Source organism: Rhinatrema bivittatum, chromosome 6 (assembly GCF_901001135.1).
Source record: "Rhinatrema bivittatum chromosome 6, aRhiBiv1.1, whole genome shotgun sequence".
Taxonomy (NCBI): Eukaryota; Metazoa; Chordata; class Amphibia; order Gymnophiona; family Rhinatrematidae; genus Rhinatrema; species Rhinatrema bivittatum.
The window spans coordinates 149,952,932-149,979,721 of NC_042620.1; the positions used below are offsets into that span (position 1 = coordinate 149,952,932).

Genomic DNA, 26,790 nt, shown 5'->3' on the forward strand with positions numbered 1-26,790 from the left:
CGCTACGTATGGTACCTGCTTTCTTGCCCAAGGTGGTTTCAGCTTTCCATCTCAACCAGTCTGTGGAACTTCTTCATTCCTGGAGGACAGTCCCAGGGATCTAAAGCGACTGGATGTGAAACGAGTTCTCATCCACTATTTGGAAGCTAATAATCCTTTTCGTCTTACGGATCATCTTTTGTTCTTTGGGGTGGTCCCAACAGGGGCCATAAGGTTTCCAAATCCACCATTGCTCGTTGGTTAAAAGATGCAATTTCTTCCGTTTACATTGATTCGGGACGTACGCCTCCTGCGGGTATCAAGGCATATTCTTTGCGCTCTCAGGCTTCCTCTTGGGTGGAACACCAGTCGGTTTCTGCTCAGGAGATATGTAGAGCAGCTACCTGGAAATCGTTGCATACTTTTGCACGTCATTATCGACTGCATGTCCCGTCTCCGGAGTTTGGCTCTTTTGGTGCTCAAGTTCTTTGTGCTGGGCTATCCTCTGCCCACCCTACGTAGGGAAGCTTTGGTACATCCCACTGTCTGGACTAATCCAGGTACGTACAGAGAAAAGAAAATTATTACTCACCTGGTAATTTTCGTTCCTGTAGTACCACGGATCAGTCCAGACTCCCTCCCTTTCTGGAATGAGCCCAGCTCGAAGCTCGTTTTCTACTTGATCAGTCTGTATATCAGTTCTTCGTTGTCAGTCTGTATAACAGTTCTTGTTGTAAGTTTGCAGATATTACACAAGTTCCATACAAGTTTTTACCCTTCAAGGGTGTTACCACTCAAAAGTTCATATTTGTTGATCCATACCATGTAGTTTCTGGCTTTGATATTCTCTATACTGAAGGAACGCAGAGGGCGCTCCAACCTATTAGGGGCTGTCCTTACAGTTTTTGCTCTGACTCCATCTGCTGGAAGGGGGACATAACCCACTGTCTAGACTGATCCGTGGTACTACAGGAATGAAAATTACCAGGTGAGTAATAATTTTCTTTTACCCATTATTTTTCTACAGGAAGAACTCATGTTAATAAAACTTTAAAAAGTATTTAATTTCACTTTCTCGTATCTGTTTAATATGCAAGAAAACATAGTGATTTTTTTGGGGGGGGGGGCGCGCGGCAGAAAGCTAGCAGTAATTGGCTTAATATGTACAAATAAGGAGACTAGTGCCTGCTATAATTAAAAAATGACTTGGCTTTGAGTAAGCCAAGTCATTCCCTGAGGTCATACCAAACAGACTTTCAGGCTGATACAGTAAGGTGCGGTAGAAAGGGGTGCGTTAGTGCCGGGCATGCACAGTTTAAAACACATACTGCTCGATACTGTATTTAAATGGCATGCAAATGCAAGCTGCATCCAACGCTCGTCCAACGCACATCCAGGAAGCGCAATCCATTTTACTGTATAGGCGCTATACAGTATCCTGGGTGTGCTGGTACCTGTCATTTCAAATGACATTTGAAATGACAGGTACCAGGAAGTGGATACAGGAGAAGGGCTGACTGACCCCCTAACTGACCCCCTAACTCCCCCCAAACTTTCCGCCAGCCCCCGCTCACCTGCCCTGGCCGCGTCCATCTCCCGCGCTGACAGCTCCGGAGCAGCCCCAGTCCTCTCTCCCCTCCTCCCGGGGACAGCCGGCGGCGAGAGCGGCTTCAGCAGCCCGGGGCGGATCTGGCGCTCCCCATGGCTCCCTATTCTCTAAAACGTAATGAGTGCATGCCGTCACGTTTTAGAGAATAGGGAGCCATGGAGAGCGCCCGATCCGCCCCGGGCTGCTGAAGCCGCTCTCGCCACCGGCTGTCCCCGGGAGGAGGGGAGAGAGGACTGGGGCTGCTCCGGAGCTGTCAGCGCGGGAGATGGACGCGGCCAGGGCAGGTGAGCAGGGGCTGGCGGAAAGTTTGCCCGATTCACTTCGGTCTTGTCCCGGGGAGTTAGGGGGTCAGGCAGTGAAGCGGGGCTGGCTGGGGCTGCTCAGTGGCCCGTGAAATTTCGTCTCGGCTTGCCTGACGCTCCACACTAATGCAGGGGTAGGGGTAGGCAGTAAATTAGCAGGTTAAACGCGCGGCAAAACTGCAGGTTTAAAAAGCGATAATAGGGGCGCACGTTACTGTATGGGAGGGAATAGCTATTCCGATCGTTTACATCTCATATACATGCTGTGGGCGGAAAGGGTTACCCGTAGATTTAAAGAGGTGGTAAGGATGGGTTAAAAGGTATAGTGAATCGCAGGTAGGACTAACGCGGCCAAATTGTGAGTAGAAAGCGGGTTAGAAGCAGGGTAACCACGGCCGCACTATACTGTATCGGCCTGTTTAATAGAAAGACAGGCAAAAAAACTTAGTGTAAGTTACATTCAAAAACTTGATCACTGGGCAAATAACTTGTACTTAAATTTTTGGTCTGATCATAAATTCTGATTTTTATCCCGCTTGAAAGCACATCTGTTGCTGCGTGTTGTGTGACAATTCAGTATCATAACACACCCAACTATCTTTAATGATCCATAATTTTCTTGAAAAATATATTTTAAAAAAGTCCAAAATTTATGTGGACCAAAAAATTCCAAAGTTGTATAAACCATCTGTTTCTGTCCTGTTTTACAAGTGACAGAAAATATTCTGTGGGTACTCCCTTAAATGACTGAAGAGAGGATTTTCTGTAGAGAATAACCTAAACTGTAGACTTTGGCGGATGCTGAAGGTTGTAGCTTTGGAAGATTGATAAGTTCAAAGCCCGCGTGAAATAGCCAACAGGGTGAAACCCAGTCTATGTTGGGGTTATCCCTTCCAGAAGTGGTAGTCTCTAGAAGCTCGTGTCTTCTGGTGTTGAAGGGAGTACCCATGAGAGAGTTTTTTACACTTGATCTAAAGCCAAAAGACCAAGAAGTGATACGAGTTTTTTTAAATTGATGTCCAGAAAGTTTCAAAGTCTGTTACAGTTTTCGACTGCAACAGCTTCATATTGGATGTAAAACATACTATGTTCCACCAAGTTTGTATTTCTAGGAAAGGTCTGTTCTTCCAGTAGTTAAAGATAAGTTAAAGCCAAACATAGTAAAATATCTAGCAATTTGGTTGGTACATGGCTTTAAAGCTATTGTTCAGACTTTGAAATCCTATACAGTCATTTTCCATCTGTTGTAGAATGTTATTGGGAAGTTCCTACGCAGAGAAGCTTAAATAGAAACAGCAAAAGCTGAGAGAAATAAAAATAAAACATTTAAGCGAAAGCTTAAAAGGCGCAATCATTATGTTCCAAAGGCGCAATCATTATGTTCCAAAGCTGTTTTTAGTGTAGTCAACAGGATGATCTGATCAACTTTCGGGGATGGTGCCCTTTGCTGTAGGATCCTTTCGTTGCTATAAACTGTCCCCAACAGTCCTATAGTTGTAAAATGGATGCATGATTGAAACAGCATAGTCTGCTGCACAGCTTCTTTGTCAATGTCTTTTGTGTCATATGCATTTGTATAGCAGTAGCTTTTCATGACTTTTTTAAAATATTTGTTTTATTAGAAATTATCTTACAAGTTTAAAGAATAAACATATCCTAAATAACAAAGTATGAAGCAAGTACATTAGCTTTATTATTTAGATCAGTCTCGCTTTGTGCTTGGCCAACAAGTCTTGGACCTACTATGTACAGTGATTCATTGTGAAGAAGAAAACTGTGAAGAAGAAAACTGCATCACCTGTCACCACACTGAATATTCACCCAGAGACGTTGCATAATGGCTTTGTAGCAGTTTTTGCTACTGTCTGTCTTTCTGGCCTGAGCTTAAACTTGAGCAGTAGCAGCATCTACATGGCTGGTGACAGGACAGCCTTTGCGTGTATCATTTTGCACTTCAGTCTTGAAAAGGAACAGTCCATTCAGATGTCCGGGAGAATAATATTGTTGATTCTCCTTACACCTGCTTCAAATTCACCTGCAGTTTACACACTGTCTCATCGCCTTTAATGTTGAAGCAGAGTTTCATCCTTCCTGCATGAGCAAATTTAAAAGCATTGCAAGATAGCTTGTGTGGCAGCAAATTCTGTGAATGCCTGGACATGTCACAAAGTGTTCAGGGCACAGGGAGAGAACACAATGTCTGCTCATATTGGTGTCTAAAGGTTTTTCTTCCGATGCTCAGTTATTGCTGTTATGGAACATAATGCTCATACCTTGTATCATGCTCTTTCCATCACTAAGAGCATGTTAAAGAACAGGAGTACAGTTTACCATGAAAAACTCTTTTTTTTATTTTTTAAATAATACTGTCAAATTTGTATTTTCCTGTAGGATAATGGTAATGGAAAATGTGAATAAACCTCAGCTCTGGAACATCTTTAACCAGGTCACAATGCATTCTCAGGATGTACGCCACCATCGCTTCTGTCTGAGGTTAATGCTCAAAAACCCTGAGAATCATGCGCTGTGTATCCTGAATGGACACAATGCATTCGTCTCTGGCAGCTTCAAGCACGCTCTCGGTAAGGATCCAATTCATCGCAGGAAACCGGGGAGTTCTCTAGGAAATTTTTGATGCATGAATTGCTATTTGCATTGCATCTTGAGCAGGTTTTAAAACTGAGGTACACAAAACTTTCTCAGAGTAATCCTGGAGCAGTCTGCACAGTAGCATCTGATTATGATTGTGTCAGCACTGTATAAGGGGCTAAAATGGATATATCTATAGGAGGGAGGGTTATATTATGCCAGTTGTTCTAAACTGCAGTCCTCCTTGTCTCCAAGTAGGTCTCGATTTTAGAGTATCCGAAATATGCAAAGTGACCTGGTACATAGAATGAGTTTATTCAAATAGATCATGAATAGTTGTTACATCTTGAAAACCAGAGCTTTTAGAGGACTTTTAGAAACACTATTATTCCCTGTGTCTGTTTCTTTGGGATTATTGTCATAGGGTGGGGATGGGTTTCTAGGTTTGGTCACAGGAAAATTGAGAGAGTGCAGAGATCCTGGTTGTGATACTTTTTTTTATTGGGTTAGTATAAGAATTATCCAAACCTATAGTTATATGTCAACTTTTGAGACCAGGTTGACGCTGTCTCCTGAATCTTCTGTTGGTCTAAAATACAAAGTTTTGTCACGCGCAAGGAATGCAAGAACATGAATGGGTGGGTTTATTTGTTGCATAAAAGAATTGGTTATTTTAATTAGAAATAGTTCTTTACTGGTCTCTTCTTGGGTATATAACATCATATAAGTAAGTCTTCATTTTTATTTTTTTGTGACTTGGCAGCTTCCTTTTCCTTTGTGCTTGCAACTCAGTTGGGATCGGTGTCCAATGGATTAGCATGCTATGAGCCTTCATTCGCAACTACCTGGGAGTTCCTCCACCCCATAACCCAGATGAGCCACTGCAGTGACAGTTCTTGGCCAGAGGCCCAAGACCCTGGTATACAGGCACACAAAGAACAACCACTAGGTGTCACTGTTGAGTTGAACATTGATCGAAACACTCTCCCTCCCCAGCAGGGTCTGTAATTGCTGTCCCAACAGCATCTTAGCCCCGGATGGTCTAGAGCAGTGGTTCCCAACCCTGTCCTGGGGACCTCCCAGCCAGTCTGGTTTTCAGGATATCCACAATGAATATGCATGAGAGAAAATGTACATGTTATGGAGGCAGTGCATGCAAATTTTCTCTCATGCATATTCATTGTGGATATCCTGAAAACCTGACTGGCTGGGGGGGGGGGGGGTCCCCAGGACAGGGTTGGGAACCACTGGTCTAGAGAGTTGAAGCCACCAAGCCATCCCAGCCCAGGCAGGTCTTATTTAAGGGTCATTTCCCCCAAATGAGGGATCATCATGTGTACTGAGGGAGTAATAGAGAGAATGTCAGGAACAATAGTTATTTCTTTGTCAGATCCTGTTTGCCTCTGTATACATATTGGTATGTACAGTGCACACTGAGCATAAGACTTGCAAAATATCCTGACTTAGAAGCACAGCAAATATATTTGTATTAGTGTTAAAATTATGTGCTGATAATTGTATGATAACCTATTGAGTGACTGGTTATATTTTTAGGACAGTATGTGCAGGCCTTCCGTACCAATCCCAATGACCCTCTGCACAGTCTCTGCATAGGACTGACTTTTATTCACATGGCATCCCAGAAATATGTGTTAAAGAGACACGCTCTTTTAGTACAGGTATACAATTTTTGTCTTGTTTGTGCAGAGAACCTAGCATTTCCTTTTTTCTTCTATTCTATTGTAAGTAATCCTTTCACTTTTCTATGTATTTATCAAGCCTTAAGGCAGAGGGAGTGACTCCATCGCATCATTAAAATCGCATTAGCAGGGGGTGTAAGCAAATTTGTTAGCAAATGCACTAGCAGGCCGATGCAATAAATCAGCACAAAAAATGGGTGCTCAGTGTTGAGCGCCGACTTTCCTAATGCCTGCTCAGCCACCTCTCCTGGGCATGCGATTGCATATTTAAATGAGGGGGTCGCTCTGCCAAGGAGGCACTAGGGACAAATATGCACCCCTAGCGCCTCCTTGGCAGCGGGCGCCCAGGAGAGGTGGCTGTCAGCGGGTTAGGAAAATGGGTGCTCAGTTTTACAAGCATCCCTTTTCCTAATGTGTGCACAGTCACAGATTAGGAAAACGGACGCTTGTTAATTCAGCATCCCTTTTCCCAACCTGACTGCCGGCACACGGTTTTGTGTTTTGTTTTTTTTACATTCTTGTCCTTTTTGTTCCTCCGACTTAATTTCACCACTAGATTTCACTAAACAATGAAACAGTGCTTTTTGAAAATGTATTATTTCCTGGCCCTACCATTTTTTATTTATTTATTTTTTTTAGAAGGATCACCCCTCTGTGGCAATAGCCATGCAGTAACACATTTACAGAGAACCTTTTTTTGATATGTGCCATAAAGCATCAAACTTCTAGAATTATCCTCCTCCTCTGTATAGCACATATCAGATGTACACAGCACTGTATAGAGACAGGCCCTACACCTGGGAGCTTACAGCCTGGTCAAGACAGATAGCAAGACCCAGAACAAAAACAAATAGATCTTGCATAGGTGAGGAGGTTTAAAGAAGATGGTTCTAGGTGGGATTAATTTGAAGATTGTGATTCCCATCAGATGTGATGTTGGAGGCTATAATATTTAAGAGATCTCTAGTTATATATGTTACTTATCATCCTGTTCTTATTTAGTGTAAATAGCCAGACTGATGATTGCAAACATCAGGGGCCCTCAGTTATTTTCAGTTGGGAAGTGTGCCTTTGAACTATCAATATAATTAAACATAGGAGCACCACTTTGGGTAGATGTGCCATATACTTGCCCTCACTGCTGTACTATTTATGAAAGTTTCTTTCTTATAGGGATTTGCTTTTCTTATTCGATATCTGGACTTTCGTGGACCTTGCCAAGAGTCCTTCTACAACATAGGCCGTGGCCTTCACCAGTTGGGGTTAACCCACCTCGCAATTCACTACTACCAAAAGGCACTTGAACTTCCTCCTCCTAAGCTTGAGGTACTGTTTGTTCAAATATAAACACCTCTGTGTCTAACATCTCTAATAACAAGGTGCACACACAGGTTACATGACCTGGTCATCTACATTATGAGAGGAACTTGAGCGTAGCACAGAAGCATTTGAGCATGTATGGCACCAGATCAGCTGCCACTCTGTTTTTAGTTTTATCTATCTCGCATTTTATTTTATTTACTTATTTTCACTTTTAAGGTGTCTTCTCTCTCTCTCTCTCTCTCGATGCTTGCTCTTTGCAAAGCAAATGTAAAGGATGCCTTCAGTGGAGGTTGTGTCTGTCTGTGAACTCCTCTGTGGGGAGACATGGCTAATTGGATGCCTGTTGCTGCTATCAAGGAGCTGCCAGGTTGCAAGTATCTGAGCAAGGGGTTTCCTGCATTATGGACTGCTTTGGGTAGTGGGTACTAGCAAAGAGAACAGGCTTCGTGCACAGGAGAGGAACGGCAGTGCAAACTGCAGGAGATGCTGTGATGGCAAGAGCAGAGACTGAAGCCACTAATCATGAGGGTAATCATGGAGAGCAGCCACCCGCATGCCCTGTAACAGGACAGAAGGCTGTGTGGAGGAAAACTCAGGGATATGCAAGATAGTAAGGACATGTGAACGCATGTCGGTCAGATAGGTAAGGGACATACTCCTAGGTGGGAGAAGGCCAGGACAATGCTGACACTGAGGATAGCATGCAACAAGTAAAGAACTACATGGATGTAATCTTGGGAGTACAACCTTTTCAATTTGTTTATTTTGCATTGAATTTCATTTTTACACTAATTTTCTTCATCCACTTATTTTTCCTTTCATAGTTTCTTAGTTAAGTGTTTTCTGCCACATTGATATGTCTGCCATCATCACCATGCCTGATTGCAAGAGACTTCTCTGTTGTAAAACTACATAAACCAGCCCCTTAACACATGTTTTTTCTTTTCATGAAACCATCTATCCCAAAGAAAATGCTTTCCTTTGACATCGCTTCTGGTATTTTCTACCCACAGATGTTATGAAAGTAGGCAGGCAGCTTCTGTGAGTACTTCTGTTGCAGGTACATGATGTCCAGAGTGTACCTGAAAGAAAAGTTATAGCAATTTCTATTTCCCTGTACATACCCAGATCAGTCCAGACTCCCTTCCAGCAGATGGAGACAGAGAAAGTTTCGCTTTGACTGGCATATAACCTGGTGTGCCACCTGCAGTCCCTTAGTATTTCTCTGTCTCCAGCAGATGGTGGTGGTGCAAAACCTTCAGTCTTCAGATAGTTAAAAAAAAAAAAAAAGTGATGTAGCTTATCTGTCGCAAATGGGGAACCCCTTGTTTCGACTTGATGGCAATTCAAGCAATACCAAGGCCCTGCGCTTCTTCAGTCCCAGGAGGGAATGCGGAGCGGAAGGAGTCGACGCATTGGTACTCTCATGGCCTCAGGGGGTTCTTCTGTATGTGTTCCCACCATGGCCATTAGTAAGTAAGGTGTTGTGGCAAACAGAAATTCATCAGGGAGAGATGATTCTGGTGGCACCGGAGAGGCCTCTATGGCTCTGGTTTGCGGATTTGATCAATCTTGCAGTGGATGCGCTGCTGCATCTGACTTATATTCCCAACCTGTTGTATCAAGGCCCCGTATTTTCGGATCAAGCAGCTTGCTTCTGTCTCGCGGCTTTTGAGAGGCAGCATCTGAGGGGTAAAGGTTATACTGAAAATGTCATTTCCACTATGTTACAGGCTAGGAAGGCTTCAACATCCTTCGCCTGTGTCAGAGAGTGGAAGTCTTTGACTCCTGGTGCTCAGAACAAGGAGTTCATCCTACTCGTGTAAGTTTTGGCCTTTTTGCAACGGGGATTGGTGAAGGGTTTGGCCTTCAGTTCCCTCAGGGTCCAGGTGGCGGGTTTGGACTGTCTTAGGGAGCAGCCCTAGCACCACACCTAGATGTGGTGCTTTTTCTCTGTGTGGGTGAAGCATTTGTGGCATCCAGTGAGGAAGTTGTGTCCCCCCCCTGGAGCCTTAACTTGGTTCTCAAGGAGTTGTGTAAGGCACCGTTTGAGCCGCTTTGGAGATCAACTATGAAGGATCTTACCTTAAAGGTTGTGTTCTTGGTGGCAATTTGTTCCACTAGGAGGATTTCAGAGCTAGAGGCTCTTTCATGCAGGGATCCTTTTCTGAGGATTGCAGATAATGGGGTCTCATTGTGTACAGTTTCTCCTTTTTTACCTAAGGTGGTATTGTCTTTTAATTTGAATAAGTTGGTGGAACTGCCCGCTTTTCCAAATTTGGACGCATCTACACCTCACGCAAAGGAGCTGAGGCTGTTGGATATAAGAAGGGTCTTGCTGTGCTATCTTGAGGTCACTAATAGCTTTCGGCTATCAGATCATCTTTTTGTACTATAGAGTGGTCCAAAGAAGAGACATAAAGCTTCTAAATCCACCATAGCGAGGTAGCTGAAAGAGGTGATATATAAGCCGAACCTATGTCAAGGTTGCTCTGTCCCTGAGGGTTTGAGTTCATTCTACTTGTTTGCAAGCACATCCTGGGCAGAATGTCAACAAGTGTCACCACATGAAATTTGTAGGGCAGCTACTTGAAAATCATTACATACTTTCACCAGACATTACCATTTGGATGTTCAGGCTCAGGATCCCATGAGCTTTGGTGAAAGTGTGTTTCGAGTGGGACTCTCGCAGTCCCACTCTGTTTAGGGAAGCTTTGGTACATCCCAGGAGTTTGGACTGATCTGGGTATGTACAGGGAAAGGAAAATTGGTTCTTACCTGCTAATTTTCATTCCTGTAGTACCATAGATCAGTCCAGAGTCCTACCCATTTAGGGGAAGAAGATTGAAGAGTCCACTTGTTCTGTTCTTGTAAATAAACTGAAGAAGGGCACAGGTTTCTTCTGTTTTATTGTTGAAAAGGATTGTTTCCTATTAAGTTGTTTCCACATCCTTCTGCTTGTTTGGAGGAATGGGTTACAGGAGGGATGTGTTTGTTTAGGTTCAGTGGTATCTTGGCTTGGATACAGATCAATACTGAGGGACTGCAAGTAGCACTCCAGGTTATATGTGGGTCTCAGCGAAACTTTCTTTGTCTCCATCTGGTGGAAGGGAGGCAAAATGCAGGAGTCTGGACTGATCTGTGGTACTACAGGAATGAAAATTAGCAGGTAAGAACCTATTTTTCCTTTCATACTACTTTAGCAGGATGGCAGCTTGTGCATTTTATACCCAACAGGAGAGATTTCATACCTACCATGCTGATCTGACCAAGTCTAGCTAGAAGTACCTTGTTCAGTTCTAGAGACCATATCTCAGAAAGGATAAGGACAAGATGGAAGCAGTCCAGAGAGAGGCAACCAAAATTGTGTGGTGTCTGCTCCAGAAGACTTATGAGAGAAAACTAGAGGACCAAAATATGTATACCCTGGAGGAGAGGAGAGACAAGGGTGTTGAGCTACAGAGTTTCAGATACCTGAAAGAAATTAATGGTGCTCAAAAATCAAGTCTTTTCCGATGAAATGTTAAAACTAGGGGTCACAATATGAAATTCCAAGGGGGAAGACTCAGGAGCATTTGTCAGGAAATATTTTTTCAGAGAAAGGGTGGTGGATGCATGGAATGCCCTCCCAGAAGAGATATTGAATGTGAAGAGGAGGTAATGGGATCTAAAAGGGTGTGGAATAAACACAGAGGATTCCTATTGGCTAGAGAAAGGAAATGAAGAAGTGGGGTTACCTCTGTTACACCTAACATTACCATTTCGCATGTGAATACCTACATGGACCAACAGTTACTACCCTTAACAGAAAGAATGGGGTAAACTGCATGTAACAGCAGTTACCACCCTAAGGAATTTGCTGGGCAAATTGGATGGACCATTTTGGCCTTTGTTATTATAAGCTGATCTTGAAGGTCAAGAAACACATAGCTGAGTTTTGCTTCTGGCCAGGCCCTGTCCAGGCAGTCTCCTCAGCTGCTTCAGTGCTTGAATGCTTTGAAAAAGGGTCCCAACTTTCTGGTCCAGGAAGGGATCACAAGGAAATCAATACATTTTTTCCTTGAGTGAAATGTTTCCTGTATGTGTATCCTTCTCTTCCCTGGTAGCCAAGACTTTAGTAAAATTCAGAAAAGTCGGAGGATCTGTGATCCTCATTGTGCTATATTGAGGATCAAACTATCAAAAAATAAAGGGAAACCAAATGCATAAATCACAAAAACAAGGGCTTTGCTATGAAGGTGTCAGCAAGCCAGACGGTGTGTTCAACAAAGTTTGAACCGCCCAGTCTTCTCTATCATCCACCTTGTATTTAAGTGAATACAATGTCATGAACAGATTCAAAATATCTTCACAAAAAAAATTTCATTAATTCAGTGTTGAAGTCCTGATGATGAAATTCCAAAAAGAAGCCCGACATGGCCGATGTTTCGCTTGAAAAAGCTTCATCTGGAGTCACATCGAACAGTTTTAACCCAGAAAACTATGAAAAATAGTTCAGTGTCACTGTTCAAATAATCCAAATTTCCTAGCGTGTAGCAGATGGACTCAGGACCAATGGGTATAGTGTACTCCTGATAGCAGTTGGAGATGGATCAGATTTCAATCTGACGTCAGCCCTAGTACATATACCCCTGCAGGAAGTGCAACTCTTCAGTATTTTCCGTCTCCATAGCAGTTAGGCACTACCTGCATGCTCGCAAAGCGTTAGAGTAATTTACAAAAGAAACCCAAAACAAGAAGAAATCTTACCTCTACAGACAAGCCCCGCTCTCCTGCGGTGACACATATTGGGTCTCTCCCCCAGTTGAGAATTCCCGAGGTGATTTCCGCGATCCCTCGGAGGTTGGCCTCAGTCCGGCAGCCGACCCTCAGCGTGGACTTAGCCCCCGGCAACGGGTGAGGCTGAGAAGCAGTGGGTGCAACTTCGAGCGCAGCGGTGAAGGTGTTTTCCCTCTCCCCCCCCCCCCCCCCGCAGTCTCCGGTCTCCGAAGTTCGAAGAGTCGCACAGGTCGCCAGCCAGCGCCAATGCCACCAGGTTGATCAGCCCTAGCAGGACTAGACCCCGTTCAGATTCGGAGGTCCTCCCACGTGGAGACCCTCCGATGTGGTCACCATACTGGCTGCGTGGTCGCCATCGCCATTTTGACCTATTCGCCGCCCTGTCCGCCGTCCCGACCCGTGCACACAAATCTCTTGTGCTCACATCGGCACGCGCATAATTGCCGTGCACATAGCGACGCGCACAACCACACGCATACTGTGCCGGGCGCATAAGTTTGGCCCATGCGCACAGAGGCACGCACATCTTATTGAGTGTGCATCCAACTTACGCGTACAACCTCGACCCACCGGAGTGCATAATTAGGCCGCCCGGTCCCTGTATTTTTTACGCGCACAAGCCATGGCACCACCGGAGAAGAAGCTCAAGGCTCAGGGCCTTTGCCCAACATGCCACATCAGAGCTGCGCAGCATGAGGAAGCCACAGCCCTATGTATACAGTGCGAGGAGGCCCTGGGGGAATCAGCCCATGGCCCTTCCCAGCCGGTGCCGGGATCTAGCTCTTCGAACAGTACGCCGGACCTCGCGTCCCCCAGTGGGAGCCTCCCTCAAATGGGGCTCCCCAGGGACACAGCGCCTCTTAATTTAGACCCAGCATCTATCTCCTGGGTGGAATTCTTCAAAGGCCTGCATACCTTCGTCCACATGCAGCAGGGGCCTCCTATAACACAGCCACAGCCTCCGCCAGAGGACCTCAACATCCCAGGCCCCACCCTCGGGGACACGGGACAGCTCAGACAGCGATTCAGAACCCCTGGAGGAACGGGAACTCCCCCCAGGGACCGAACCCCACCGAACCATGAGGCGCTTCTTCACCAAAGACGAGCTTCCAGACCTAGTCACACACAGCCTGAAAGAGCTCGCTATCCCGGGCACAAGTACCTTGGGGGAACCTAAGACGAACCCCTTCCTAGAGGGACTCCTTCAGACCTCCCGTCATTTCCCACTATTACAAGCCGTTCAGCAGCTAATTGACTTGGAATAGGAAGCCCCAGAGACCACGTTCAAAGGGGGGCATGCCCTGGCAGCCATGTACCTTTTGGACCCCGCTGACAAAGATCTCCTGGCATGTTCAAAAGTGGATGCCATGGTCTGCGTGGTCTCGAATCGCACTACTATCCCAGTCGAGGGAGGAGCAGCACTCAAGGATGCCTAAGACAGATGTCTGGAATCCATCCTCAAGCAGTCTTTTGACGTCTCCGCTATGCCTCTGCAGATCGCGGCCTGCTGTGCCATGGTGACATGCACCTGCTTATCACAGGCAAGGAACAACACTCCCGGGGAAGCCCTGGAACCAGCAGTATCATGCCTCATGGATGCTGCTTCTGATCTAGTGCACACCGCAGCTAGAGGCGTATCATCCGCTGTGGCGGCCAGAAGACAACTCTGGCTTCGAAGCTGGTCGGCCGACGCATCGTCCAAAACGAGACTTACAAGGATGCCATTCAAGGGAACCCTCCTGTTCGGAAGCGAACTAGAAAAGCTAGCCAACAAATGGGGTGAATCCCCACTGCCGTGGCTACGGGAGGACAGGAATAAGAGAAACCAGAGACCCTTCCCCCGAACCTCTAGGGGCAGATGATTACAGCACTTCAACCCATATAGAAGCAAATATCAAGCGGCTCATCCCGCAGGCAGGAGCCAGTCCTTTCGGAACAAGCACAATAAAAGGGGGAGCTGGCTTGGGGCCAGGTCCAAACCGCACCCCACAATGAAAATCAGCCGACCTGTCCAAGGGAAGAAGCCATAGGGGACAGACTTGCCCTATTCTACCAAAGATGGGTCGAGATAACCTCGGACAAGTGGGTCCTAGCCATCATTTGAGAGGGATATTATCTGGATTTCCACCACATCCCTCCGGACAAATTTGTGGAATCCCCCTGCCACAACCCCTCCAAGAGGATGGCAGTGGAAGCTACACTGACCAGATTACTCGCCTTAGAGGCTATAACACCTGTGCCCTCACAACAAATAAATACTGGACACTATTCCATCTATGTTATCATTCCCAAGAAAGAAGGGACATTCCTGCCCATCCTGGACCTCAAGTCTGTCAACCGCTACCTGAAGATTCCTCGCTTCCGCATGGAAACACTACGCTCGGTCATAAGGGCGATACAACCAGGAGACTTCCTTACATCCCTGGATCTGTCGGAAGCCTATCTGCACATTCTGGTCCATCAAGAGCATCAGCGTTTTCTACACTTCACGATCCTGGACCACCACTACCAGTTCCGGGCACTACCATTCGGGTTAGCCACAGCACCCCGGACGTTCACCAAAATCATGGTAGTAGTGGCAGCAACACTGAGGAAGGAAGGAATCCTTGTACACCCCTATCTGGACGATTGGCTGATCAGGGTGAAATCCCCAGAGGAGAGTCACCAGGCGACCAACAGAGTCAAAACTCATCTGGAGAGCCTCGGGTGGGTGGTCAACACAAACAAGAGCTGTTTGCAGCCCTCCCATTCCCTAGAATACCTGGGAGTTCGGTTCGACACCAAACAAGACAGGGTCATCCTGATACCGACATGGAGATCAAAACTGATGACCAAGCTGCGAACCCTGTTGAGCGAGCTTCGTCCCACAGCATGGGCCTACCTCCAAGTCATCGGCCTCATGGCATCCACACTTGGAAGTAGTGCCATGGGCAAGAGCTCATATGAGACCCGTACAGCACTCTCTACTGTCACAATGGAGCCTGTTGTCCCAGAACTACACCATTTGTCTCCAGCTTCCGGACAGAGTTCGGACCCAACTACGATGGTGGCTACAAGAAGGCCTTCTGAGCCAGGGAGAGCACACTGCCAGGAGCTAACCGCCCAGGGGCAATGGAACAAAGAAGAGTCGGGATGGAACATCAATCTCTAGAAGCACGGGCAGTCAGACTAGCCTGCCTACGGTTCTGTCACAGACTCCGAGACAAATCAGTCAGAGCCATGTCGGACAACGCCACAACAGTGGCCTACATCAACTGTCAGGGAGGAACCAGAAGCCAACAGGTGTCCCTGGAAATAGACCCCCTAATGACATGGGCAGAAGCGAACCTTCGAGAGATCTCGGCCGTCCACATTGCGGGAAAAGACAACGTCGCTGCGGATTACCTCAGCAGAGAAAGTCTAGACCCAGGAGAATGGAGACTGTCGACCACAGCATTCCAGTTGATAGTAAGCCGTTGGGGAACACCAACCATGGACCTCTTGGCAAACTGGTCCAACGCCCAAGTGCCCAGCTTCTTCAGCCACAAATGGGAATCTGCTCCCTGTCAGTAGCCTTCGCATGGCCAGTCCGGGTCCACCAGAACTACTGGTCCCTTGTGGTGTTCTATCTTGTGGATGATTGCGCCCAATAGGGGCCACGGTGGGAAGGCAAGAGACAGGTGTAAAAAATAAAATAAGGTAGGGGGGGATTTAGGTAGGGCTGGGGGGTGGGGAAGGGAGGGGAAGGTGGGGGGGGGACCAAAGGAAAAGTTCCCTCCGAGGCCGCTCCAATTTCGGAGCGGCCTCGGAGGGAGCGGGGAAAGCCATCGGGGCTCCCCTCGGGCTTGGCGTGCACAAAATGCACAAGTGTGCACCCCGTTGCATGCGCCTTCCTGGATTTTATAACATGCGTGCGGCAGCGCACGCATGTTATAAAATCCAGCGCATAAGATTTAAAATCTGGCCCAGTTTGAAGCTACTGGTCTGTTCCTCTGGAAATCAAAAAAAAACCCTGCTTTGGTTTAACCTTTTAGTTGTCAGATTCATGTGGAACTTGCTTCAATTGAAGCTTCTTATCAAGCCTCCTCTGGTGTCACAAGACATCACCATGGTTCTAACCCAGCTGATGAAAGAACCTTTGAGCCTCTGAATTCTTGTGATCTCAGGTACCTGACATGGTGACTCATACTAGATTTTATTATAATAGGGTGGTGCTCTGCACACAGCCCTAATTTCTGCCTAAGGTGGTATCGGACTTTTACCTTAATCAGTCGATCATCCTATGAACATTTTTCCCTAGGCACATGCTCATAGACTGAAGTAGCATGCTATAATTTGGATGGCAATAGAGCTGAGTTGAGTTAAGCCCTTATAAAGTCCACCCAATTTCTCCAGATTTATTTTTTTTAAACTCTTTGGGGTAATGTTCAGAGAGCTGCTAAGTAGATAAGATAGCTGGCTGTTTTTACCTGGTTATCTTTAGAATAATTTTCAGCCACAGCCTAGCCAAAGCACATGATTATTAGTGCCATTTTGGATTTGGTACAGCTTCTGGCAAGAGGGAAACCATCTCCCTCGTACCAGTGAAGATTCAAGGCACCTTTTGGTGGTTAGTGGGAGATTGGGCATTGCGTGGAGTGGGAGGTAAAGGGGTTACTCAGAGGCTCAGTTGTTGATTAGGGGCTTGTAGATCCTGTAGGTCCAATTTGTTTTGAGGGAGAAGATTCTTTGCACTAACCATCCCTTTTACTTTTAGCCAGTTAGCACCAAGCCATCTAATATGCAGATTGCAGCAGCATTACCATGGGTGCACTGTCTTTAGCATGGCTGTAGTAAGACTGTCCTATCCTGCACATCATTAGACTGATATTATGGGGTGTAAAATCATTGAAGTTAACCCCTCTCCCCCAAAATTATAGAAATATTTGCAAACTCAGCTAGACTAACTAGGACCTTTTCATAAAAAGTTTCTTGTTTGAGGTATAAATTATTTTAAGAGTTATTGCATCATCTCTAAGGCTAGCATTCAAAAAATATACGTGTCTGCTTCATCTCTTTGGACAGAACAAGTTTAAAGGCATAAGGTACTAAAATAAACAAACTGTGTGTCAGTAGTTCAAGTGGGCAAGCTCATATCTCTTCCCAGATCCCTTTATTATCCAAGTGTATCCCTTCGCAGGACTCTCCAAAGGAGAAAAGGGAAACGGGATGTAATCACACATCACAGGGCAACAAACCAGGATTAGCAGCCAGATGTCCAAACTGGATTTCTTTATTGAGCAGTACCACGAATATGTAAACAAGCCCGACTCTGGCCGAGTTTCGCCCTCTTACAATGGGGCTACATCAGGGGCTCAACTTGTGTCGTGTTTTGGTTAATAAATATCCAGGTCTTAAAAAAGACTTTGCAACAGCTGATTATTAGACAGACTTCAGAAATGGAATATGGGCAGAAATGCCCCTGCCTTTCATTCACTCACAGATACACGGGTGTTCAATGTGCCGATATTATTGGGTGTGCTTGTGATAGCAAGCGTCAGCAGCAGCATCTCTGTCCCGTATTCACTCGTAAAAACGTTTTCTGCCCATATTCCATTTCTGAAGTCTGTCTAATAATCAGCTGTTGTAAAGTCTTTTTTAAGACCTGGATATTTATTAACCAAAACATGACACAAGTTGAGCCCCTGATGTAGCCCCATTGTAAGAGGGCGAAACTCGGCCAGAGTCGGGCTTGTTTACATATTCGTGGTACTGCTCAATAAAGAAATCCAGTTTGGACATCTGGCTGCTAATCCTGGTTTGTTGCCCTCACGGCTTTGTTAGACAGCCTTCCTTGCTGTTTCTTCAATCACACATCACAGACCAGCCTCAGTTAAATCATGTTGTAAACCAGCATAGGGCAATAAGTCTAGAACAGGAAATAGAGACTATGATCAACCAAACTGAGAAATGTTAAATGTCCTCTAAACTAACACAGAGAAGCATTTTCATCACTTCCCCATGAGAACTCACCTTCCTTCTTCAGAGATCATTCATGCAGTCTGCCTCTTTCATTTGGCTGTAGTCCCCTACCCCCCCCCCCAACATTATCGTACAGTACATCCTTTCTTTCCTTCACCCTTGTGTAACAAAACTTGGTAATATGTTACACAATTAGTAATCAGATATAGCAATAAATACATAACAGGGGTTTTAAATTAAATTTAGTGTAATCACTGATCAAAAGCACACAAACATATAGTACATATTGGTAACTAATCCTCTAATGTCCTCTAGTAATATCAGTTGAATACTATATTCCCCAGAATACAGCATTGTTCTGCACAATTTATGGATTTGGTGGTATCGGCTATTTTTTTGTTCTTTAAAGTAAATGAAAATATTCTGGTCCCAGCACTTACTTCCATCTCTGTCCTCTAAGACATTAGGACCTCTTCCAAACTTTTTCCAAAGGGTCAAACTTTCAACATTAAATATGTATTGAATAGCACTCTGATAAATAATCACAACAAAAAGAAGCAGCTACCTCTCCAATTAATCACCAACCAGGTACAAGGAGAGAGGAGACACAATGTACTCTATAACTCCATAAACCGTAATCTCATAATTTTTAATCCCATCAAATGACAATATCATAGATCTTAAGCTCTTATTAAACTTTAATCTGCAGCCTCTCGCCACGCAATGGGCCGCAGGCTGTATTCAGCCTTTAGAGCGTGTTGATTTTAATCATCTATTGTCATTTGTCATTAATATCTAACCTCAAATACTTTATTAATTTTTTTTAAAAAGTTTTTAAATAGAATCTTATACTATTAGAATCGACGTTCTTACACACCATCACCAAACATCAAAAATTTAAGAGAATACTTAGCCAGCAAATCTGTTAAATCAATCAGCTAGTATTCGAGGTTAGATAATGACAAATGACAATAGATGATTAAAATCAACACGCTCTAAAGGCTGAATACAGCCTGCGGCCCATTGCGTGGCGAGAGGCTGCAGATTAAAGTTTAATAAGAGCTTAAGATCTATGATATTGTCATTTGATGGGATTAAAAATTATGAGATTACGGTTTATGGAGTTATAGAGTACATTGTGTCTCCTCTCTCCTTGTATCTGGTTGTTGAATAGCACTCTTCCATACCTCATTCATGAAACTACTTTATTATCCTCATTCACACAAAGCCTTCCCCAGTCTAATCCCACCTCTCTGTGACAGCTCGCATTAATATCCTACAATGGTATTAACAATCAAGGGTAGTGTTAAATAAGCCAAAGGCTTGTATCGTGATCTACAGAGCCTATAAAAAATATTTCTGATAATAAAATGTTATGTCAACTACATTGTCTTCAGCAGCAGTCATTATAGTTTATGTTCCAAAAATATCAGTAATATTTTCTTCTCATCTCTGTTGCCACAGGCGGTAACTAAACTCAGCCCATTAGAAAACATATGAGTAGCTTTTAATTTTAAGGGTGCTGTTTCCGTTTTAGGGCAATGCTCTGAGCGTCTGGAATCTTTTTCCTGTCTAAATTTGCAGATCTAGCAGTTATGTAGAAGACCTTCAGGGTAGCATATCCATTTAGGGTGAGTGATTACACAAACCCATTTTTTAAGGGCCTGCAGTGCTTCTGCTTTACTCCTGCTGGGGTTGCGATTCCATCAGACTTATAGTCTCTTGTACTTTAATCTTTTGTAGATCCCTTCACTTAGCTAGTGTAAATGCTTATATGTTATTACATATTTGTAGGTTGTGATCTTCCTAGGTACACCAACTCCTCTGGCTAGCTTTTATCCCAGTATCACCTTTGTCAGTCTGTTCATAGATGTAGACTATTAGATTCCTAGGGTAAGCATTCAGGAATATGCTTGAAACTCTGAGTGCTCATTATCTATGGCAAACTTTTGCACCTCCTCTGCATCCAAAACCTTACCATTTGTAAATTCAGTGTTCTCGGGAAGCGCTCTAGGGTGAATATTTTATTACTTAATTCTATTTTGAGATCATCTAATTTAAGGCACAGTCTTAACTGCTGCTGAATATCACATGTTTTGTTTGCACATTAGTATTAGACTCAACTTGATCTTCTAACCTCAGCTTCATTTCCTTCATGTGTTGTCCAATCTCAGTAATTTCTCCACATACAGTATGTCTGACATGAGAGTAATCCTCTCTGCCTTCCAATCTTTTATGTTTATTTTAATTTTTTATTTTTTTTTAGCCAGTTTTGCATGTCCAGCTTGCTGAAAGTTTCTGATTTCCCTGTTATTACCATGTTTAGGCTGTAAGTATGCAGAAGCCATGGCTTGTGGGATATTTCATCCATTGTGATCCTGAATTGCATTTCTCTCAGATGATTGGAGAAAAACCTTTAAAGTCCAAACTTTTCTTTGTTATGGACATATTGTGTGGCATGCTTCCCAGAATAGTATTTGTCTGTTCCATGAGCTAAAGGGAACTGATGTTACTGGATCAGATTTGATGCTGAGGGGAGCTGGCTTCTCTCTCAGGCAGCCATTCTGGGTATTGAAATCACTTCCTTCTTCCCTGTATCTTTGCTCATTTTAAACAAAGTGGTGATTAGTTTAGTGGTGTCCCTTTTTGCCTTCCATACTCATTAGCTTTCAGTATATGCTGTGGACATTCCTCCGATGACGTGGTCAGCCAGATCAGATGGATCAATATGCATGACCTCATTGAACTGCAGTCATCAAAAAAACAATATTAAAGGTGAATAATTTCATTTAATTGCAGTCACAAACATTGCATAAGCATTGTATTGGGGATTGTAATCAGCATTAAGAGACCAAGGAGACATCCTAGCTACCAGTGAGAGACTTTTTCTAATGCTTATAAATTAACAGCTCCAAGTTCACAGTAATTCTTTGTTTCTTTGGAGCGTGACACATAAGATTGCTTTAGTATCTTTGTTGTTGCCTATTCTGCTATGAAATGAATCCACTACAGTAAAATTCTGCTTTGAGCAGCAATTTAAAGCAACAAATTTAAAGAAAATATTTTATTTTGTGATGTTGGATTTCAGTTAATAGAATTATGAATTAGAGAGCTTTTCTTTTACTGAACTTTGTGTTACCATCACTTTTCTTGCACTACAAGTGATGGAGGCAGTGTGACACTTTAAAAAGTGATGCTGTATTTCTGATCTATTCAAACTATTTGGACATGACTGAGCTGGGATCACACAAAAAACAAACTCTGGTGTGTTTAATTCAGTTAAATCTGAATTCTGTAACATTACTGAGATTTAGTTCTGTGCATAATTTTTGCCATGCCTCACATTTTTTAAACTAAATTATATAGTTAATGCATTTAAAATTATGTTGATGATATAGCAGTTATATAAAATAATGCTGAGTTGTCAAAAATGAAAAATTAAGAAAAACACTATTTATACAGTAGTATCAATATACACATGGCACTGTAGAAGATAATTTACTTGGCTACAAAAGTCTATACAGAAGAACTTAAAATGTGTATCTGAGCTCAAAATTAAGTGACATGCCCAAGTTCAAATTGTAGTAGATAGTGGAATCAAACTTCAAAACAAACCATAAAACTCTCCCACCCAGCTTCAATATAATGCAAACATTCTATAAATGTGAATTATATGTTAATATCTCTAGCATTCCTTCCTATATCGTACTGGATAGCCTGTTCAATAAAACCCATCCTAATGTTCTGGATAAGCTTGAGTAAATAACCAAATCTTAAACCCCTGTTTAAAGGTCACCAAATTCTGTTTTAACCACAGTAGAGAATTCCACAGTTGCAAAGCAGCACACAAAAAGGTGCTCTTCCTAATCTTTGTCAGTTTTGCCTATTTTACTACTAGAATTACAAGGAATTTCTCACTTGCTGACCTTGTGTTCTTCCTAGGGATATATCTGCTTAAGCGTTCCTGGAATATACGTTGGCCCTTTTCTAGTTAAGGCTGTAAAGGGAAGGCTTAACAAGTTGAATTGAATACTGTAACTCACAGGTAACCAATGAATAGGACTGATATGCTCTCTAATTGCATCTCTTCACACCACTAGCTGTGGAATTTTGGATCAATTGAAGTTTTTAATGAATTAGTAGGAAGACCACAATAATAACTGTTAAACTAGTTTAATCAAGAAAGTGTTTCTATATAAATTGTAACCTGCTTAGATGGCAGATAGTCTGGATTTGTAGTACCGTATTTTCCGGCGTATAAGACGACTGGGCGTATAAGACGACCCCCCCTTTTTTATACATATTTTTAAGAAAAAAAATAATTTTACACTCAAACAGGAGCAACCCTATCTATGAAAAGGCAAAACTACAAATACCGTATATCAGGCCCTAAAAACCAAAACAGCTATGAACAGAATAACATCCAACAATTAAAAACTCATAAAAACTATTAAACATTCTCCAAACACCAATAAAATATTTCAAAAAAGCAGACACATCACATAATATTAAATAATTAAAATGGCAGTCAATCAAGAAAAATAAACTTAAAAAGCCACCTTTACTTACCCCCTCCAGCAGCTCTGTAGCACACATCAGAAGCAGCAGTAGTGGCTAAGCTCTATACTCATGGTCCTCTTCCTTAAGGCCCATGTCTCTCTCACACACACACACCATACCAGTCATGCCCCCATGACCAGTTTCTGTCTCTCACACACCAATCATCTCCCAAACAGTCTTTGACACACACACCAGACACCTTCCTGAACAGTTTGTCTCATGTCATACACACACACAGGCTTCCCACTCCCGTGTTCTGCTTACCGTACATATACGGGCTTCTCACTCTCATAATCACTTTCTCTGTCTCACACACACACACACCAGTCTCTCTCTCATTTCCATGCTCGCTCTCCACTGCACAGGCTTCTCATTCCCCGAATCACATTCTTTCTCTCACATTCACACACACCAGTCTCTTTCTCTCACACACACCGTCACCTTATCAACCAGTCTCTCTCTCATGCATGCGCGCGCACACACAGGCCTCCCACCCCATGCTCTCTCTCACACATAATCAGGCTTCTTACTCCCATGCTTTCTCACATACCCAGATTTCTCACTTCCATGCTTTTTCTCTCTCTCACACTCACATACACATCAGTCATCTCTCTGAGCAGTCACTTTCATTGTCTCTCACATATACACACACATGAGCTCTCTGACCAGTTTCTCTCACTCACACACATGCTCTCAATCAAATGCATTCTCTCACTTACACACAGGCAGGCTGGCTGCTTCTCTCTCTCTCACTCACTTCCTTTCCCCTCCCCCGCCCCCCAAGAACAAATAGTAGCTGCAGCAGTCTCCTCCTCCTCCAGCCCCCGCAGGCCAAGAAAGAAGAATCCCATCGGCCGCGGGAGGCTCACGCTGCTGTCTCATTTCCCTATTATCAGCTGCTTCGATTGCTCGGGGGCCGATGCTGCTTTCGCCGCTGCAATTTTTTCATGCGGCACGGCTTTCTCCTTCCCGCACACCGCACCGCGTATCACTTCCTGTTCCGGGTCGGGGGGCGGGAAGAAGAAAAGGACAGCCGCGGATGCCACAGCTTTTTTTTTTTTGCACCGCTGCCGTTCCCGCTGGGCTTGAACGTGCTGATAGCCCAGCGGCAACGGCAGCAGGAAAGGAAGAGCAGCGGGAGAAACCGGGAGCACGCAACAGGGGGCGGGAAGAAGAAAAGGACAGCCGCGGATGCCACAGCTGCCCTACAAGGCGATACCCGGCGTATAAGACGACCCCCGACTTTTAAGAAGATTTTCAGGGGTTAAAAAGTCGTCTTATACGCCGGAAAATACGGTATATAAGTATAATAAATAATTAAAATAGGATTAAGGCCCTGACTAATGCATGCAGGCAAGATTGACTTGTAAGGGCACATCTGGTGGATAGCACACAGATAAAAGAAGATCCCTTTAGAGATGGAACTAATATGCTCTTCCATGTTCAAGTGTTTATCCAGCATTATTCCTAAGTTTCTCACATAGTCACTTACTGGGATCACTGCTGTATGTCATGTAGCAATTCAGAAGGTGCAATTCAGCCAGTGGTGATTTACCAACAAATTTCCTTTTTATTGGGTTCACCATCCAAGCTCAGTTATTTTCAACCCAGCGTTAATAATATTTTATTCTGGCTCCTATATCTGTTCTTAACACTCAGGCTGATGCGATATCGGGCACTCAGGTCAGCATGCCACTAAACATGCCATGGGACGCACGTCCAATGCAATACAGTGCGTAGCTAATAGCGCTCATCGCATGTAAATTCTATGTAGATGAGACTATTAATGCCAAAAATTGTCGCGCGACAAAGCTCCCATTTTAACGCAGCAAATTTAACACCTGCTCGGGAGCTGGCGTTGAAGCATGCCGCTCTCAAGGGCTCACCCAAAAAATTTAAAAAACTGCTTTCTCTAATTCCTCCTATTAGTATTATCTCTGTTCTGAGTAGGAGAAGCCACAGAAAGCAGAATCATACCACGCTCAAGTGCTCAAAAAAAATAAAATCCTGCTTTCTGTGGCTCCTCATAGGGGGAACCACAGAAAGCAGCATCCACAAGGTCTAGTCCAATTAGAACCCCAGCCGGTAGTAAGTGAAGAAGTGAATAAATTAATATTAAGTATCGGGCACTTAATTTATTCACTCCTTCACTTACTGCTGATTGGTCCATTCACTATTACATGTCAGAAGGCTGTCCTGAAAGGGGATTGGTCCTTTTCACTGACACTTGTCAGTGAAAAGGGTCAATCGGGAATAACCCTGCTGGGGGTGGGGAGGGAGTTCTGACCAGGCTGCTATGGGTGCACAGCTACATCTCCTGGGCGCCCAATGCAGAGCGCTAAGGACGCACAAATTGCCTATTGCATTGAGTGTCCAGGAGAGGTGGATATGCGCACATTCAAAAAAATGCACCCAGTTTGGTCGCATGTTTTTTACGTGATATTGCATCAGCTGGACACTATATGTTATTGCACATCATCTGTGTAAAAAATCAATTTTTTATTTAGATTTGATTTTCCACCTTTGCAATTGCTCCTGAAAGCCATACAAACAACCCCAAAGTACCTCCCACCCTCAACATAACAAAATGACTAAGACACAACATAGACACTTCCAATTCAATAAAATAATCTGTTAGTAAGTGGCCAAATTGCATTTCAAAACCAGTAAATACCCATAAATTTGCCTCAACCAACCGAAGAGCAATGACCATTTATATTATCTCAGATACATTGGAGAAAGCTTGCTTAGAAAACCAAGTTTTTATTTATTTCTGAAATAGCAAAAGCCCGGATTCCAGGCTGATCTCTATAGGTAATAGGTTCCATTGGTCAGTGCACAGTGGCTAAACGCAGTACGTCTAGTAACAGATAATTTTGCAGAATTTGCTGATTGTATTAAAAGCAAGTACTGTTGTGAGGACCAGAGATTTCTAGATGGGACATACTGACTCAGTAGTTCCATGAGGTATTCTGGCGCCATCTGATGGAGGCATTTGAAAATTAGCAACAATATTTTAAATTTAGATCTCCAGGAGACTAGAAGCCAGTGCAAATCCTTCAGAAATTACGTTACCTGATCAAATCTTAGCCACTGTAAACGGAAGAAGTTGTAAACGCTTCATCAGAATGCTCTGATGAATTGCAGTAGTGAAGTCTGCTTGTGATAAGAGCATGGATGATGATAGATCAGCTCTCAAAAATATGGGTGCAGTTAAAAAGTCTCCACAAATGAACATACATAGACCTAATCACCAAAGAAACTTGGGGCTCCATTGATAACTGTAAATCTATAAGGACCCCCGGTCTCCAAACAGCTGGTTTTGATTTTAGTTCTGTTCCTAAAATCTTTGAGTGAATTAAAGTGTTCTACCTCTTCTGCTTATTCATAGTAATTCTGACTTGGTTGGGTTCAGTTCTAATTTATGCATCTTTAACTAAGTTGCTATCCCATCCAAGCAATAATTAATTCCTCTATTTGCCTTGAACTCATCCCCCTGAATGCCATTAGCAAAATATAATACACTCCAAGCCTGAACTTTGAATTATGGCAATAATTGGATGCACATGCAGATTGGACAAAACTGAGCACTATGGAACTTCACAAGGCAGGAGTCTCAATGTAGAGCACTCAGCCTGTTTTACAGAATACGAACTATTCTCATTCATAATGGAAGTAAGTCTACCAGTAAGCAATTGGTGATGCAGCTTATTAAAGGCTGTGGACAAATCTCACTGGAGAAGAAGAGTCCTCTCCCTTGTCCGCATGCCTTTGAGTGCTATTCATCACTGACAGCAGCATAGTTTCTGTAGCTATGTCCTTTTCAAAAGAGTGACCGCTGCACATGTAAGGCATTTATCATACATGTGTTGAGTAAGAACCAATTTGTCAACCAGTTTCTCTAGAAATGGGACATTGGACACTGAATGAAATTTACTCAGTTTGTATCTGGCTTGATGAGCAATCTACTGTAGATGCATGAGATGATAGTGCCTTATCCACAATTAGA

The 26,790-nt window shown here is 43.7% G+C and overlaps 1 protein-coding gene across 6 annotated transcripts in view; it reads left to right on the plus strand.

Moving 5' to 3' along the window:
* GTF3C3 (general transcription factor IIIC subunit 3) overlaps positions 1 to 26,790 on the plus strand; it is a 123,062-nt gene that overhangs the window by 90,849 nt on the left and 5,423 nt on the right. For 4 of the 6 annotated variants that reach the window (XM_029606061.1, XM_029606064.1, XM_029606063.1 and 1 more), the window contains exons 15-17: positions 4,282 to 4,472; positions 6,034 to 6,158; positions 7,353 to 7,505. In XM_029606061.1, the coding sequence (XP_029461921.1) occupies positions 4,282 to 4,472; positions 6,034 to 6,158; positions 7,353 to 7,505 (469 nt within the window). The remainder of the gene's footprint in view (positions 1 to 4,281; positions 4,473 to 6,033; positions 6,159 to 7,352; positions 7,506 to 26,790) is intronic. The other 2 variants (XM_029606066.1, XM_029606067.1) reach the window with 2 other exon arrangements.